Source organism: Lontra canadensis, unplaced genomic scaffold (assembly GCF_010015895.1).
Source record: "Lontra canadensis isolate GAN:19392208 unplaced genomic scaffold, GSC_riverotter_1.0 scaffold1, whole genome shotgun sequence".
In the NCBI taxonomy this organism is placed as follows: domain Eukaryota; kingdom Metazoa; phylum Chordata; class Mammalia; order Carnivora; family Mustelidae; genus Lontra; species Lontra canadensis.
In genome coordinates, this window is record NW_022630995.1 from 34,280,996 (window position 1) to 34,296,250 (window position 15,255).

At 43.4% G+C, this 15,255-nt stretch overlaps 1 protein-coding gene across 2 annotated transcripts in view; it reads right to left on the reverse strand.

Moving 5' to 3' along the window:
• Positions 1 to 1,564: 1,564 nt before the first annotated feature.
• RHOH (ras homolog family member H) overlaps positions 1,565 to 15,255 on the reverse strand; it is a 39,074-nt gene continuing 25,383 nt past the window's right edge. For both annotated transcript variants that reach the window (XM_032852903.1, XM_032852914.1), the window contains 2 exons: positions 3,555 to 3,666; positions 1,565 to 3,038 (listed from right to left, as the gene is read on the reverse strand). In XM_032852903.1, the coding sequence (XP_032708794.1) occupies positions 2,244 to 2,819 (576 nt within the window). In that variant the 5' untranslated portion in view covers positions 2,820 to 3,038; positions 3,555 to 3,666 and the 3' untranslated portion in view covers positions 1,565 to 2,243. The remainder of the gene's footprint in view (positions 3,039 to 3,554; positions 3,667 to 15,255) is intronic.

Sequence of the window (15,255 nt, forward strand, 5' to 3'; positions counted from 1 at the left end):
CAGACATTTCCCTTCTCCCTTCAGCAAGAAAGAATGAGAAGCCTGGGGATAGCCAGTTTTATTTATTTTTTTTAATTTATTTTTTTTTATTTTTTATAAACATATATTTTTATCCCCAGGGGTACAGGTCTGTGAATCGCCAGGTTTACACACTTCACAGCACTCACCATAGCACATACCTTCCCCAATGTCCACAACAGCCAGTTTTAGTAAGGAGAAATTCATTCCTGCTAACACGTTAAATAGCCCTCTACCCTAAAGACTGGGCCCCTGAAGGAAAACCTACCTGAGTGATTTAAGACTGTTCCTACATTGGAGGAGAGGATTGGGATCAACAGGGAAATCAGAGGAGATGAGCTATCCTCACCTCCCCTGCCCGGTTGGCTTTCAAGCCCTCCGAGCCTCTGGAGGCGCAGTGAAGAGAGCTGAATTATGGCTGCTCTCAAGCCAGGCACACGGGTGACACAGAGGTGAGGACAAGCCACAGGACAGAAGGGCTGGAAATGTCTGGGCGAAGGCAGAAAGGTCAGTCCCAGGGAACTAAGGGAATCCCGGCCCCAGAGAGAGACTAAGACCCAGGTCCCTCGCCTTTTCCTAGATGTGCATGAGAGGAGAGGAGAAGGAGAAAGGAGTTCGAGGACAAGCACAGAGCTAATCTTAACACTGATTATAGCTGTAAAGGACTGGGCACATAAGTAAACTCAAAAATCGTGTTGGTTATGTCGACATACGTTATTCATAGTCATTCATGCCCACTCTCTTACCATTTGTGCACGATGACCATGTTGTGCTAGAACAATGAAGGACTTCAACAAATATGGTTCAGAGTAGTTCTAAGTTTTATTCAATTTAGATGAGCAAATGATACACCCGGATGCCCACCTTCACAATGTCTCCCTCCCATTACACAGTCCTCTATTCTCAACTTTAACAGCTGAGCAATATCGTTGCTTTTAAGCTATTAGACAGAAAGAGGTTGGAGGAGGTAGAGATGAGTCCTTTTGTATTCAGTATTTCTCCTGATAACTTTTATTATCTGAACAAATGTTATACAGTGTGCCTGTTCCCTGTGCTTGGAATTCATGAATTCTTTTTTTCACTCAGGTGTTTCATAATCATGATAAGTAAAAATGATAAGTTCCCACCTTTTTTTCCCTTACACATACACACATATATATAGGTAGATGCCTTCCCAGTGATCTGGATTCAATCCTAACCTTAATAAATTATGCTGCCATGCCAGCTAAGTTTAGCACTCAATCACTAAATTTTCTAAATTACCATCATACAGAGATTTGAGCCGGCTCGTCGTCAGAAGACCTACAACCAGCTAGGAACCACGGTGTTGGAAGAAGCAGGCAAAGGGCACTGGTTGCTGAAGTGAAAATGAGACTTCCTCTCTTCTGTTGCATTGGTTGCATTGGAGCAGTCTGATTCCCTACCTGGAAGGTTTCCCTTCCGTCTATTTTGGTGAAAGAGGGAAGAAGACTTAGTGCACAATTGGACTTCTCTGAGTAAAAGGTAGGATCATAAATAAGAAATGCTTTTTAAAAAATATATATATAATTGTAGAGCAATCTAGTGACAGATGTTTAAAATTTCAATTTTTAATCAGGTAGCATTGAAGAATTGTATGTTCTTGAACTGTATCTTATATACAACTCTGAATAACAGGTAGATGAGAGAGTAAATGCAAGGATCCGGCCATGGTCATTTTAAAATCTGATTACCTGGTAATACCTAGCGGGCAAGTGGTCTCCAGAAAATCACTACTTTAGGGGAAAACACTACAAGCCTTTGGCAGAACCCCAGAGAGTTGTATCCCTCATACAGCAGTCCGTGTTTGGGACCGTCTAGGGAAAGACTTCCCAAATGTAAAAACTAATTGTATACAAGAGCTATACACTATGTTATCATTTAAATAAAATGCATCTTTAAATATGGAATTCTTGGAAAAACTCACTTCATTGTCCAAAATGATGGAGACTACTTTGTTTTTTTTAATCGAAAGTGGAAATCTTCATTATAGAACCTTCCAACGGGACGGGGCAAGAGGTTTTCATTTGTAGAGTATATTTCATAAAAACAGCTAGTGGCCAAGTCCCATCAGTGACAGCATCCTAAGGGAAGTGCTGTGACAGACGTACCTAGAAAGATCATCAGTCCTTGTTGGCTTGCCTGCTCTCCCTGTCCCTGTGAGTCTTTGCAGGGAGCAAATGAGTGCGGACAGAGTCTCTGGGAGGCTAGAAAATCTTGCACTCGTTAATGGAGAAGAACCTCCTTCTGTTGCGTCTCCTGGCTTGGTTGACAGCAGTCCGGACAGCGCACTCGAATACCTGCTGAACCCCCCGGTTGCTGAGGGCTGAGCACTCCAGGTAGCCCTTTGCTCTCACTTCCTGGGCCAGTTTTTTTCCATCTATGGCATTGATGCAGGAGGCCCTGTGCGGTCCCATCTCCCGCTGGTCCGTCTGGGTGGCCACCACCAGCACGGGGGTACAGGGCAAGTTGCTCCTGATTTCAGCAATCCACTTGTTCTTGAGGTTCAAGAAAGAGTTATGGTTGGCCACAGAGTAGCACATCAGCACCACATCGGCCTGCTGGTAGGACAGGGGGCGGATGCTTCGGAAGGCATCATTACCCGCTGTGTCCCAGAGGCCCAGGCTGATCTGGATGCCATCCATGAAGACGTCCACACCTGTGTTCTCATACACTGTGGGCTTGTAGGCCTCAGGGAAGGTCTCTGAAGTGAAGCGCACCAGGAGGGAGGTTTTCCCCACAGCTGAATCTCCCACCAACACACACTTGATGGAACTCAGCATCTTCCCAGCCTGGAGTCCTAGTTACAAGTTCAGAACCCCAAGGGAAAGGGCCCTCAGTGGGCTGCTGAAGCAAAGGCCATTCAATGCAGCGAATGAAATCCAGGGGTGTGGAGTGGGTCGTGTTCTCAGGACCTCGGACAGCAATTCTCCCCGTCCATCCGAGGGAGATGTATGCTCTACATGGAAAACCTCCAAAGGCCAGCCTTCAACTGCAACCAGCTGCAACAGAAAGAGGGGAGGAGAGGATTGAGTCTTTATTCTTCTTCATTTTTTTTTTTTTTTTTTTTAGAGAAAGAGAAAGCTCCTGCAAGTGGAGGAGGATCGCGGAGAAGCAGAGGAAGAGAGAGAATCCCAAGGAGGAACCATGCTCCGCACAGAGCCTGATGCAGGGTCTGATCCCAGGACTCTGAGATCATGACCTGAACCAAAGTCACGAGTCGGTTGCTCAGCAGACTGAGCCACTCAGGAGCCCCTTTCCCTTTTTAAAGACGGGGAGCTTCCTCATTGGCATGCTAATTAAACACAGGGCTCCCCTCGGTGTAGCCCTCCAACCCACTGTCCAATCACTCTCCCCTTTGGTCAGGAAAGCTGTGCACATACCCCAGCCCAGACACCCACAACTCCACCCAGTCAAGAAGCAGAAGCTGGTTTTTATCTCTAAATCAGCCCAGTGATTTAAAAAAAAAACACCAGCAACTGCTCTGATATCAACATGAAAAAGACCTCAGTAGCAACCTGATGTGTGAATGCTCGCTTTCAAACAGCTCTCTGTTGGCTTCTGGTCCACGAGGTGGGGAAGGCGCAGACAATAGCTTCAGTTTCTAATGGATCCCAGCCACTTTGGGAACTGTGACAAAGAGAAGAATAATGAGTGACCATATAAGCATGTCCCGTAATGTATTGATTAATCAGCCAGTCCTTGGTTTATGTGGGAATTTGCGCTAAGGTCAGAGAAAAGAAATCATCGGAACTCTAAAAATTGGCTGTGGTTTTTCTCTTGATGTTTCGCCAAAAACTGGCTATATATGTAATATAAACGGCACTGTCCTTGGCATTTTCTGCCTCTGAAATCAAGCTCTATAACCAAGACGATGACCTCGGTTTGAGCACTTGCTTAAAAGCAACCCTACTCAGTGTGTGTCCTTAAATAGGGCTGGATAAATGATAGCATCTGAATTTCCTGAGAGGGTCAAATAAATTCTCATTCACTGCTGGTGTGAGAGCTCCAGACGGTGAGATCAGCCCTGAAGACAGTGTCCCGTGTGCCGAAGGACGTCATCACAGGCCAGCCCAACCTCAGACAAAGGAAAGGTCTTTCAGACCAAAATTCAGAATGAAGGTTATTAGGACAATCTGGGCTTATAACCTCCCTGATTGGTGATATTCCGACTTCTCGCGTGTAAAGCAATGTATAGGTCTGCCTCGAGAAACAATTTTTTAAAAGATTTATTTATTTATTTATTTATTTATTTATTTTAGAGGGGGGACAGGTAGGGGCAGAGGGAGAAGGAGAGAATCCTCAAGCAGATTCCCTGCTGAGCATGGAGCCGCACGCAGGGCTCGATTCCAGGATCCTGAGATCATGATCTGAGCCAAAACCAAGAGCTGGCCGCTTAATTGACTGAGCCACCCAGGCATCCCTCAAAACATAATTTTTAAAATATTATTTTAAATTGAAAAATAGTTTAGTTTTTTTTAATTTTTAAAAATTTAAAATATTTTTTAAAATTTTAAATATTAAAAAAAACACTTTTAAAAATGACTCCTCTAAATCCTGCCATTCGCTTCCAAGAAATCTTTATTCTTACCAACTTATAGTTTCTGTTTGTTTAATTTGAAATAGTAGGCTTTGCAAATGAGTTAATCAAATACATAATTCACACTAATTTCACGGATTCATTTTTTAATGACCCATGAGCTGGGTGGCTTTGGCCAAGTTACTTAACCTTGGGGAGCCCTGGTTTCTTCATGCAGTTATTTTAAGTATTCAGCATGTGGAGAGTCTGTCTTAGTACAGAACTTGGCGCATGGGACCTACAGGGAACCATCATGTTATGTATTTCCACTACTGTTTATTTAAAATGCTAAATTTTAGGGACAGCTGTGTGGCTCAGTTGGTAAGCATCTGCCTTTGGCTCGGGTCCTGGTCCCAAGGTCCCGGGATTGAGCCCCACATCAGGCTCCATGCTTGGTGGGAAGCCTACTTCTCCCTCTCCCTCTCCCCCTGCTTATGTTCCCTCTCTCGCTGTGTCTCTCTCTGCCAAATAAATAAATAAAATCTTTTAAAAAATAAATGAAATGCTAAATTTTAAATAAAAATTTAACTGCTGGCTGAGTCAGTTAAGCATCAGACTCTCTATTTCAGCTCAGGTTATGATCTCAGGGTCCTGGGATAGAGCCCTGCAGGACTCCGTGCTCAGCAGGGAGTAAGGTTCTCTCTCTTGTTCTCCCTCTGTCCCTCCCCCCATCACTCTCGCACTCATGTGTGCACTCTCTCTATCTAAAAAAATATAAAATAAAATGCCAAATATTGAATGCTGATGGCACGGGGGCTAGGATGTCAAATGTTTGACTAGACTCTGTCTTGAGACTCACAATGGGTCACTTTCACGCACCATGGTCCTAGATACCTACCTCTTTGTCACCAGACCTTTGAGCGAGGTCTCCTTGGGAGGTTCTGTCAGGTCTCTGATTTTAGCTCTTTAGATCTACACGTGGCTTAAATATATGTGTTTGTGACCCCCTCATTACTTGGTCCAGAGCCAAGACATTTTAACACATTTTTGAGTTTTAGTTTGATGCTAATGGAGCAGGACAGGAACTAGGGGGAAATGTGCATGTGTCAGACTTTTGGTTATTAAATAAAATCTTTCTAATAGATTGATTGAGCAAAGGCCAAATTTCCTGAGTAGGTACCTGCAACAAGAAGAACACCAACTTTAAATTTGGGTGGATCTGGAACTGAATCCTGGCTCGGAACCAAGCCCTTATGCAACAACCTTAGCAGAGTTTCTTATCCTCCCTAAGTCTGTTTCCTCCTCTGTATATCAGTGTAATAACATCAACATCACCGGGTTGCTGAGACAATTAACTATGTTTAGATGTAAAAAGTCCCTAGCATAGTGCGTAATGTAAACATACTATATGTGCGCAGTCAACACATAGCAAATATAAATAAGTCCTACTTACATAAGTAAGCAGTCCTTATTATTAATGTCATTGGTAGATAATAGTCACTAAATGCAATGCTAAACAATGATTAATTTTAAGTGGGGAATTAGAAGTAGCCCTATAGAGTTCTCTCTGCCAAAGACTGCCTTGTAAGTCTTACACCCAGCCATGATGACCAGAAAAGGGGGGATTTCTTCTTGTAGCATGAAAACAAAAATATAATGTGAACCAATAAATTCCTATTTTGCGCCTTGCCACCTACCAAGCTTCCAAAAGTCAATGACCTTCATTCCCAGCCAGCTCTAGCACTAAGAGTCACATCAGGTCAGCTCTCAGGGTCTCAGTTTCTCAAATTGTAAAGCAGTTAGACAATATTAACTTTCTCTGTGGTTCTATTAAAACTGAGGCCAAAGGGGAAACCTTCATTACCTGCCTCAATGAATACAAGAAGCTAAACCCCTGTATTGTTCTGTAGCAGCAAAGACAGATGATAAACCTTGATGACACACGTAGCCTTCAGCAGATGGCTAAATATGGAGCTGGGAGGTGGGGGGAGGGCCTCCGGTCCAGGTTAGAGCACTACCCTATATAGACATGACAGATCATCTCCAGCTGGTGTGTCACATGTACCCACAAAAGAGCCGTTATGGGTCCCATCGTCAGTCTGGAAGGCTGATGGGCTTGCTTTCAGTGGAATTTCTCCTACAATGAGAAATTCTCCCTAAAAGGGACTGTCGGTGAAAAACAGATGCGGTTTTTCTGTGGTACTGCACAAATGGGTAACCAGCAGGAGGGCCCCTATTATATGTCTCTCAATGCAGAAAAGAGTTACTGAGAGTGAATTCAAGTGGAATCATGAGGGAGGCCACTAAAATGACCCTGTGAGGGCTTCAGTCACACTGGAATCAATGCACCTTCAATCTCAGAAGCTCTCAGTTCTCAGAAACTTGAGTTCTGTCTCCCTTTATTCCTTTTTTCACTGTTTTCATGGAAAGTACACCTTCAATGGGGCCAGATGTGTTGCACATGGAGAGAAGATGGGAGTGAGTCTTCATCCCCCCAAAGGCAACAAGGTGAGGCGGGAGCCTCCATCCACTACAGCAGAAGGACAGAAGCAGACAAGAGGGAGGGCATAGATGAGTCGCCCTCATCCATTTCATCTCCTGGAAAGCTGAGGGCTATCTAATAGGAAGTCCAGGATTCATTCTGGCCTCGGGTCCCATGCCAACTAACAGATCCCCGTTCTTCCCTACTGATCTTTCTTTGGACATACTCTGTGCTTCCCTATTTGCCTGCAAAGACCTTTCCCTTCGCTCACCGCCCCCCCAACTCCCACCCACTTCTTGAGAATGTTTTCTAATGACCTGAGCCATGTCTGGATCAGTCACCCAACTTGTGTTGTCATAATCTGTTCCCACAGACCCATCCTGTAGCCATCATCACGCCCTGATAGAATAGTTTGCCCTCTTGGGCTTATCCCTCCTTTATAAACCTGGAATAAGAATTGCCTCGCCTTCCTTGCAGGAAGTACGTAAGGATCAGGTAGCAATCATACCAACAAAGCAACAATTATGATCATTATTGACTAATTATTATTGCGAGTTCTAGGTTATCTGGCCTTTGATTGAGGTGGCCTATTTCCAAATGCTAATGGAATCCTAAGCTATCTTTCTCAAAAAATATGAACCAAGGATGGCCTCTCGATTACAGAGGTTACATCTGAAAGGCACCATCCTCAAATGGGCTTTGGGCAGAGGTCCTGCACTAGCAGCAGCCAATTCATTCATTAAGAAATGGATTCTACCACAAATATAACACACTTAGATGATTAAAAAAGCATCATGTACTTCAGTGACCCCATCTCCCAACAGGACCTTCCCTCAGTGACCCCCTCCACAGCCTAGCAGGGACACCACAGCGAGACCAGGCCTTGCCCCGCATGGATGAGCCCACGGAGACCTCCCCATCTGGCAACGGGGTTGAGGGCTTCCTTTCCTTTCTTTTCTTTGGCTGGGGAGGGGGGCGCCAGTGAGGCCCAATTCAAAAACTCTTAAGCAACTTAATAGAGAAAAATGTCATTATCTCCAAATGTTATCACTCCAGATTACAATTCAGTTTTATTCTCTAATAAATATACACGTCTACAGATCTTCTCAACATTTTCTCAGATTTTTTAAAAATGTCGATTTTCAACAGTCTACACACTTGCCAGGTTTTAGCTAAATAGCTTTCCATTGCTTCAATAATCCACAAGAGCCCAGCCGTTCTCCATGGTTAGCCAAGTCTTTGAGTTCGTTCCCTAGGATTTCTCCATCATTAGCAACTGTGCTATTTTACATATAAAAATGTATATTTTACATATAAAATATACATATATTTTACATATAAAAATGCAAATGTATATATATATATGTCTATATATGTAAGTTACTTTTATATGGGATGATGATTTCTTGGGGGATATAGTCACAAATGTGGCATTACTGGGTCCATGGTTGTTTTGCGATCTTTATTTACATTTTTCGGCATCTTTCAGGGTCTGTACCAAGTGCTTTGTATTACTCATTAGTTGTTTTATGCATTAAAAAAAAAAAAACATTTGTTTAGGCCTTCCTGTGTGGAGGGCACCATAACGTGTCCTGAGAGCATACTAGAAACACGTAGAGATATAACTGTTTCACAGCGGTAGAGACTGGAGGCTGTGGCAAGTCTTGACTGCAGCCAGACAGCAAGCAAATGGCAGAGGCAAAGTGAGCCCTACCCCTGTCCGACTCCAGAGCCCCAGCAGCCCCGCATGTCCCCCTCAGCCTGTAACTCTCACTGGCACTGGCTCCACATCTCAAATGCAACCACGCTTCCTATGCAGACCCAGTTTCAAGACACTTTAATTGGGGTTACTGCCTTGGCAGTTGCCACCTTTTCAAGTAGTATTTTATCTTGAGTTTCATCTTAAGAGAGTTCATTTCACTAATTTTCAGCCCTGCTTTAGTAATTCCCCTTAACGTGTTTCTCATTGCTACAAATAATGATTAAATTCCCTCTTCAAAATCAAAGAAGGAAATTCTTTTTTTTTTTTTTTAAGATTTTGTATTTAACTGTTCCCTACACCTAACGTGGAGCTCGAACATACAACCCTGAGATCAAGAATCACATGCTCCACCAACAAAAACAACCAGGGACCCCTGAGTTCCTTTTCTTTTTTTTTTTTATTCAAATTCAATTTAGTTAACATATACTGTATTATTAGTTTCAAGGGTAGAATTTAGTGGTTCATCAGTTGCATATAACACCCAGTGCCCATCACATCACACGTCCTCCTTAATACCCATCACCCAATTCCCCCCCAGTTTATTTTATAGAAAGATAATTTCTGTTTCAAATGGCTTTTGTTCTGAAACTTTGCTTGCAAGATGCTGGTTTGCAACTTTTATTTTATTTTCTATAAAGATTTTATTTATTTATTTATTTTACATTTTTTCTTTCTTTTTTTTCTTTTTTTTTAAGATTTTATTTATTTATTTGACAGAGAGAAAGATCACAAGGAGGCAGAGAGGCAGGCAGAGAGAGAGGAGGAAGCAGGCTCCCCACTGAGCAGAGAGCCCGATGCAGGGCTCTGATCCCAGGACCCTGAGATCATGACCTGAGCCGAATGCAGAGACTTAACCCACTGAGCCACCCAGGTGCCCCTATTTTACATTTTTTCTTATATTAATTTAGCCAGCATATAGTACATCATTAGTTTTTGATGTAGTGTTCAAGGATTCATTAGTTGCATATAACAACTTTTAATACGTGTTCTCCAGAGTCAAGTTTCTAAACAATATTTACATTCCTAATTATAAACCCTATTTCATCCTGTCATAATGTAGTTAAAATGGAGCACCACCAAGGATTGAAACTTCCGGTTATCTCAGTGCCCTGAGCCTTGAAGCCTCTGAGCCAGGAGCCCTGTTTCTCTGACCCACAGGCCAAACAGAGAGCATGGCACGGTTCCTCTCCTCTGTTCCAGCCACCCTGCCCAGATTGGTCCCTTGCATTCCCAGGAGAACAATAATCAGATCATCAGGAGGGGTCTAGAGTTCCCAGCTTGCTGCAAGAAAGGAACAAGGCCAGCCAGCCAGCCAGCTGCCCAGAGCACCATAAAGGAACTCCAGAACCTCATCTCAGAACTAAGGTGGCTGGCAAAATGTAGCTACCATAGCGTTTCCCAGAGTAATAGAAGGCATATTCTGAAAAACTGTTTGGAGCTGGGGTGCGGTCTATGTGAGCCATGCTCAAAGAAGGTCACGTGCTCTCTGAACGTCTTCTTAATTATGTAAATTTCATTTACCAAGGGACTTCTATTTTCTTAGTTGGGCACCCATATTACCAAGGGACTCATATTTTCTCAGTTGGGCACCAAGCTGAATTGTTCCAGGAAAGACAGAGCAAAGAGGCACGCGTATCTAACCATTCTATGATATAGTGTTGCTGTAAAACAAGATTGTCAAACCACGGCTCACCCACAGGCCACACCCACCATATGTTTTTGTATGGCCGTGAATTAAGCATTTTACATTTCCTCCTGACTGGAAAAAAAAAAAAAAAAAAAAAGTTTATTTCATGACATGGGAAAATTACATGAAATTCAAATTTCAGTGCCCATTAATAACACTTTATTGGAACAAAGCCATGCTCTTTTGTTTAGTATTGGCTATGGCTGCTTTCTTGCTACAACGTGAAGTTGCAACAGAGGTCTTATAGTTCACCAGACCTATAATATTTACTATTCTGCCCTTTACAGAAAAAGTTTGACAACCCCTTCTACAAAGAAAGACAGTTCAGAGTAAGAAAAGAGAGGACAGACTCTGGGCTCAGGCAAGCTTGGGCTGGCTCCCACATCTGGCACTTACTGTGTGGCCTGGGGCAGAGTACCTAACCTCTCTGAGCTTCAGTTCCATTGTCAATAGAGGCAATATAGCCTAATGGTTAAGAATATGGATTCCAGAATTGTAGTGCCTTCTGACTCTACTAACGACTGGCTGTGTGACCTCATGAAAGGTCTTTAACCCCTCTAAGCCTTCGTTTCTTCAAATTAAATAAACAACAATGATCATGCCTTCCTTGCAAAGGTTATGGGATGGAATTTAATGGGATAGTGAATGTAAAGTACATAAAATGTATGGGACACAGAGTGACTATTACAGAGGTATCTCCTGTTATTATTATTTACCTAAAGGGTGGATGTAAGATTATTATAAACTAGTTATAAGTTTGACAAAGAGCTACTGCTGTGATGATGTTGATATGAAACAGTCCTCTAAACCCCGGGAAAGGGAGCAATAAATTCTCTGGTGATGAGGAAACTGCTACATTCAAAAGGTGACATTGGGTGTGTAGGATGAACAACATTTCGACAAACAAAGGAGGGAGGGAAGCATGTGCAAAGGCCCAGCAGCATTAAAGTACAGGTCTGGGGGGCGCCTGGGTGGTTCAGTCATTAAGCACGTCTGCCTTCCGCTGGGGTCATGATCTCCGGGTCCTGGGATCGGGCCCCACATTGGGCTCCCTGCTCAGCGGGAAGACTGCTTCTCCCTCTCCCACTGCCCCTGCTTGTGTTCCCTCTCTTGCTGTCTCTCTCTCTGTGTCAAATAAATAAATAAATAAATAAATGTACAGGTTTGGTTTGGCAAGTGGAAAGTGGTTCCGGGAGGCTGCAGCGGGGGTGCTGGGTGGGGAGAGAGAAGAGGACTGCAGAGGGAATTGTGGGAAATGCGCCTGTACTTGTTTTCTTATAATCCAAAATGGCTTCTGGGCTGTCAGCATCGACAACGTATACTATGAGCGCCACGGCCAACTCAAATCCTCGGGCCTTTTGCACGTAGACTCCTACAAGTCCGTTCTCTTTTTCCTCAAATAGTTCCTATTCACTAGACGTTTTGAGCACCTACTATGTGCCAAGCATCATGCCATAAAATGGAGCAGAGTCCAGGTTCAAGGAGACACAGCCCCCGCCCTCAGGACACTTAGAATCCAAAGGCAACACAAACCATCAATCTCAACCATGTCTGAAGAAGGAACAAGCAAAGTGCTAACGAAGGAAAAAGTGCTGCTTGCAGTGGGCAGGAACCAAGAAAGGCTTTGTAGAGCGCGGGACATTGTTGAGAAGCACAGAGATGAAAGGGAAAGAGAAACTTGGGGCCCGTGTAACCAGGCTGGCAAGCAGCTCCGCCGGGCTGGCAGGGAGAGTCCAGAGTGGGAGACCAGGCGGGGCTCCAGCAAGTTCATTCCTGTGGTATGTGCGGAGGGGTCACAAGTAAGAAAGCCCAGAGGGGTGCGTTTGGGAGCTCCTGGAGTAATACAGAGGTGGGAACAAGGAGGGCTTTATCTGGAGTGCTCGCGACAGGGCTAGAAAGGAGGAGACGGACCCAGCAACATCCCTCAAGTAGAACTAACACCCAGCCCTTCCGTGAGACGATTCTGAGGCCCCAGTGGCCTGGGAGGAAGCCATTGGCAAACAGGAAATGCTGAAGGAGACCAGGCAGAGTTTGGTGTTTCAGATTGGGCTGCCTGCTTGATGAGCCGGGGAGGGGCTGTGGCCACAGCACAAGGGATAAGAACGGGAGGGAAGGGAAGAAGTGCTGGCAGAAGGATAGTTCTTACACTTCCACGAACTTTGACATGAAATCTTTATTTACACACATGTTCTGTCTACGTTGTTTATAACGGGGAGAGAATTATGTAAGAACAGGTGGTTCTTGGTTAAATTCATTAGTTTATTCTTCTGATCAATATCCTTTTAAAGTAACAGTGCACAAGGATGTTAACTGACCAGGGGCAAGTCTCGACAAGCTGCATGGAGGCAAAAGCAGGTTTCAAAGGGATAGGTACAGTATGATTCCACAGGATTGAAAAAGCCCAGAGTACTACATACCAACAGTAACCTGGATTGTCTACGGTCCTACGATTGTAGGTGATTCTCATTTTCTGCTCCTTGTTTACGTGCTCTTTAAAATATTTCTGTGCATGCACTGAGCCATTTTTAAGTGCTTTGTATTTGTTGTCGTTGTTTTAAGATGTATTTAGAAAGAGAGAGCTCAGGGGGCAAAGGGGCAGAGGAAGAGGGAGAGAGAATCTCAGGAAGGCTCCCCACTGAGCACAGAGCCCACCATGGCGCTCCATCTCATGACCCTGAGATCATGACCTGAGTCAAATTCAGATGTTCAACGGACTGAGCTACCCAGGTGTCATTTTGTTTTTTTAAGTTTGCATGGAAAGGAAAGAAAAGGCTGATCTGAGTTCCTTTGAGGCTATAGAGGATTTCTGTGAGTCGCCAAAAGTGTCCAAAGACAAACCTTTTCTAGATCTAGATAGCTGAAATTGTTGAAAATTCCTAGAAGCACCCTCTCTGGCTTCCCATTCCTTTGTGGAAAGAAGACAAGCAAAACTGAGTAATTCGGCCGCCTCCCATAAATGTCTCAAGCTCATCTCTCTTCTTGCTCATGAGAGTTTTTTAAGTCTTTTTTTCTGTTTTTTTTAGATATTCAAGAGAGTTTGCATATGGGCTGGATATTAGATGACATTAAGAAACTGTTGCCAATTGTGTTAGGCAATAATCATATTGGGTCATACATATTTTTTTAAGTCCTGACAGGAGAATTGAATATGTTGCCTGGGATTTTAGATTATTCCAGAGAAGACAGCAAAAACAAGAAGTAAGGATAATAACAAAAGAAAAATGGGAAAATGTTGAGAACTGCTGCTGTCATGTTGAATGACAGTTCCATGGGGGGTATATTAGTCTGTTCTCTCTGCTTTTTGCAGGTTCAAAATTCTTTTATGATGAAAGTTTTAAAAGGTGTGGGTCTTTGGTTTTCTATAGCATTTTGGGCAAGCTGTGGTTTTTATTCTCATCTTTAGTTATACAGAAAATGCAAAAAAGGATCACCAAAAGATAAGTATAGTTCATGCTACGATGACTTTTTCAAGTATTTGAAAAAATGCTGGTGTATGGAATAAGTGACACAGGGTAGACAGTTCAAAGGCTTGGAGCCTACCTCCCTTTGAGTTGGATCTGGGGAAAGAAAAGTCATGGTTCTGGGTTAGGATTCCCAGCCAAGTCGTAAAAAGAGAAACATGAGCTTCAAGTACAATCTTTACCTGCATCTCAACAGGACATCATCATCTGTCCCGGGAAAGTAAGGGAAACTTCTAGAAAATACTCCAGTCAAAGGATACTCGCAGGTACTTTGAGATTATCTGAGCACTTTACCAGTATAACTACATTCACTGACTTCCCTTCTCCCTCTGCCCCAATTCTGCAGAATTAGCTTTTTGCAAAAGAGCAAAAAAAGTCATAATGAAAATAGAAAGAAAGAAAGAAAGAAAGAAAGAAAGAAAGGAGAAACTCAAGAGTGAAACTGTATTACGCCAACAAAACCAGATCCCAAATCAAAGCAACTCTGAGAATAAGGGAGACGTTCCACCCTAGGGGTCTTTTTTGTCTGCAAAGGTGAGGGAGCAATGGGAAGTTTGCTTTAGGATTTTATTTTTTTCCCTCTGACCTAAAGTAGGTCAGACCCCTACCTGATGATGTTTACTTACTGTGAAACTGTATCTGTCCAACATCTGCGTAGACCTCCACCAAGCCCAGCTCCCAGTTCTAAAGCACCATCACACCCCAGGGTTTCCCCAGCCCCCCATGCCCATACCACCACCACCAACACTCAACACACATACCCAAGCCATGGGTGGTGAACAGCAGTTCCCCCCCTTTTTTTTTTTTTAAGATTTATTTATTTATTTGAGAGAGAGAGAGTGCCCGCAAGTGGGGAGAGGGGGAAGCTGACTCCCCACTGAGCAGGGAGCCTACACAGGGCAGGGCTCAATCTCACAACCCTGAGATCATGACCTGAGCCAAAATCAAGAGACGGACTCTCAGTGACTGAGCCACCCAGGCGCCCCAGCAGTTCCTTTTTTCTTTGCTGATCCAATCAGACTAGAGATGCCCCCCCCCCACGTTGGCTGACTTCTCATTTTCTCTGGATCATTTTTTAATATATCCTTTTTTTTTCAGATTATAAAAGTAGTATATGCACGTTCTACAACATTTCAAAATACCAAATGATCTAAAGGACCTAAAGGAGAAAGCTAACTGCCACCTTGAACCAAAAGCTGTAAGATATTGATGTACCTTTCCTGCTTCTTTTTTTAGTACATCTTTTTTTTTTCCTGAAACTAATACCATATTTTATATGTAGTTTGATTTCTTGCTTTTTTTAACACC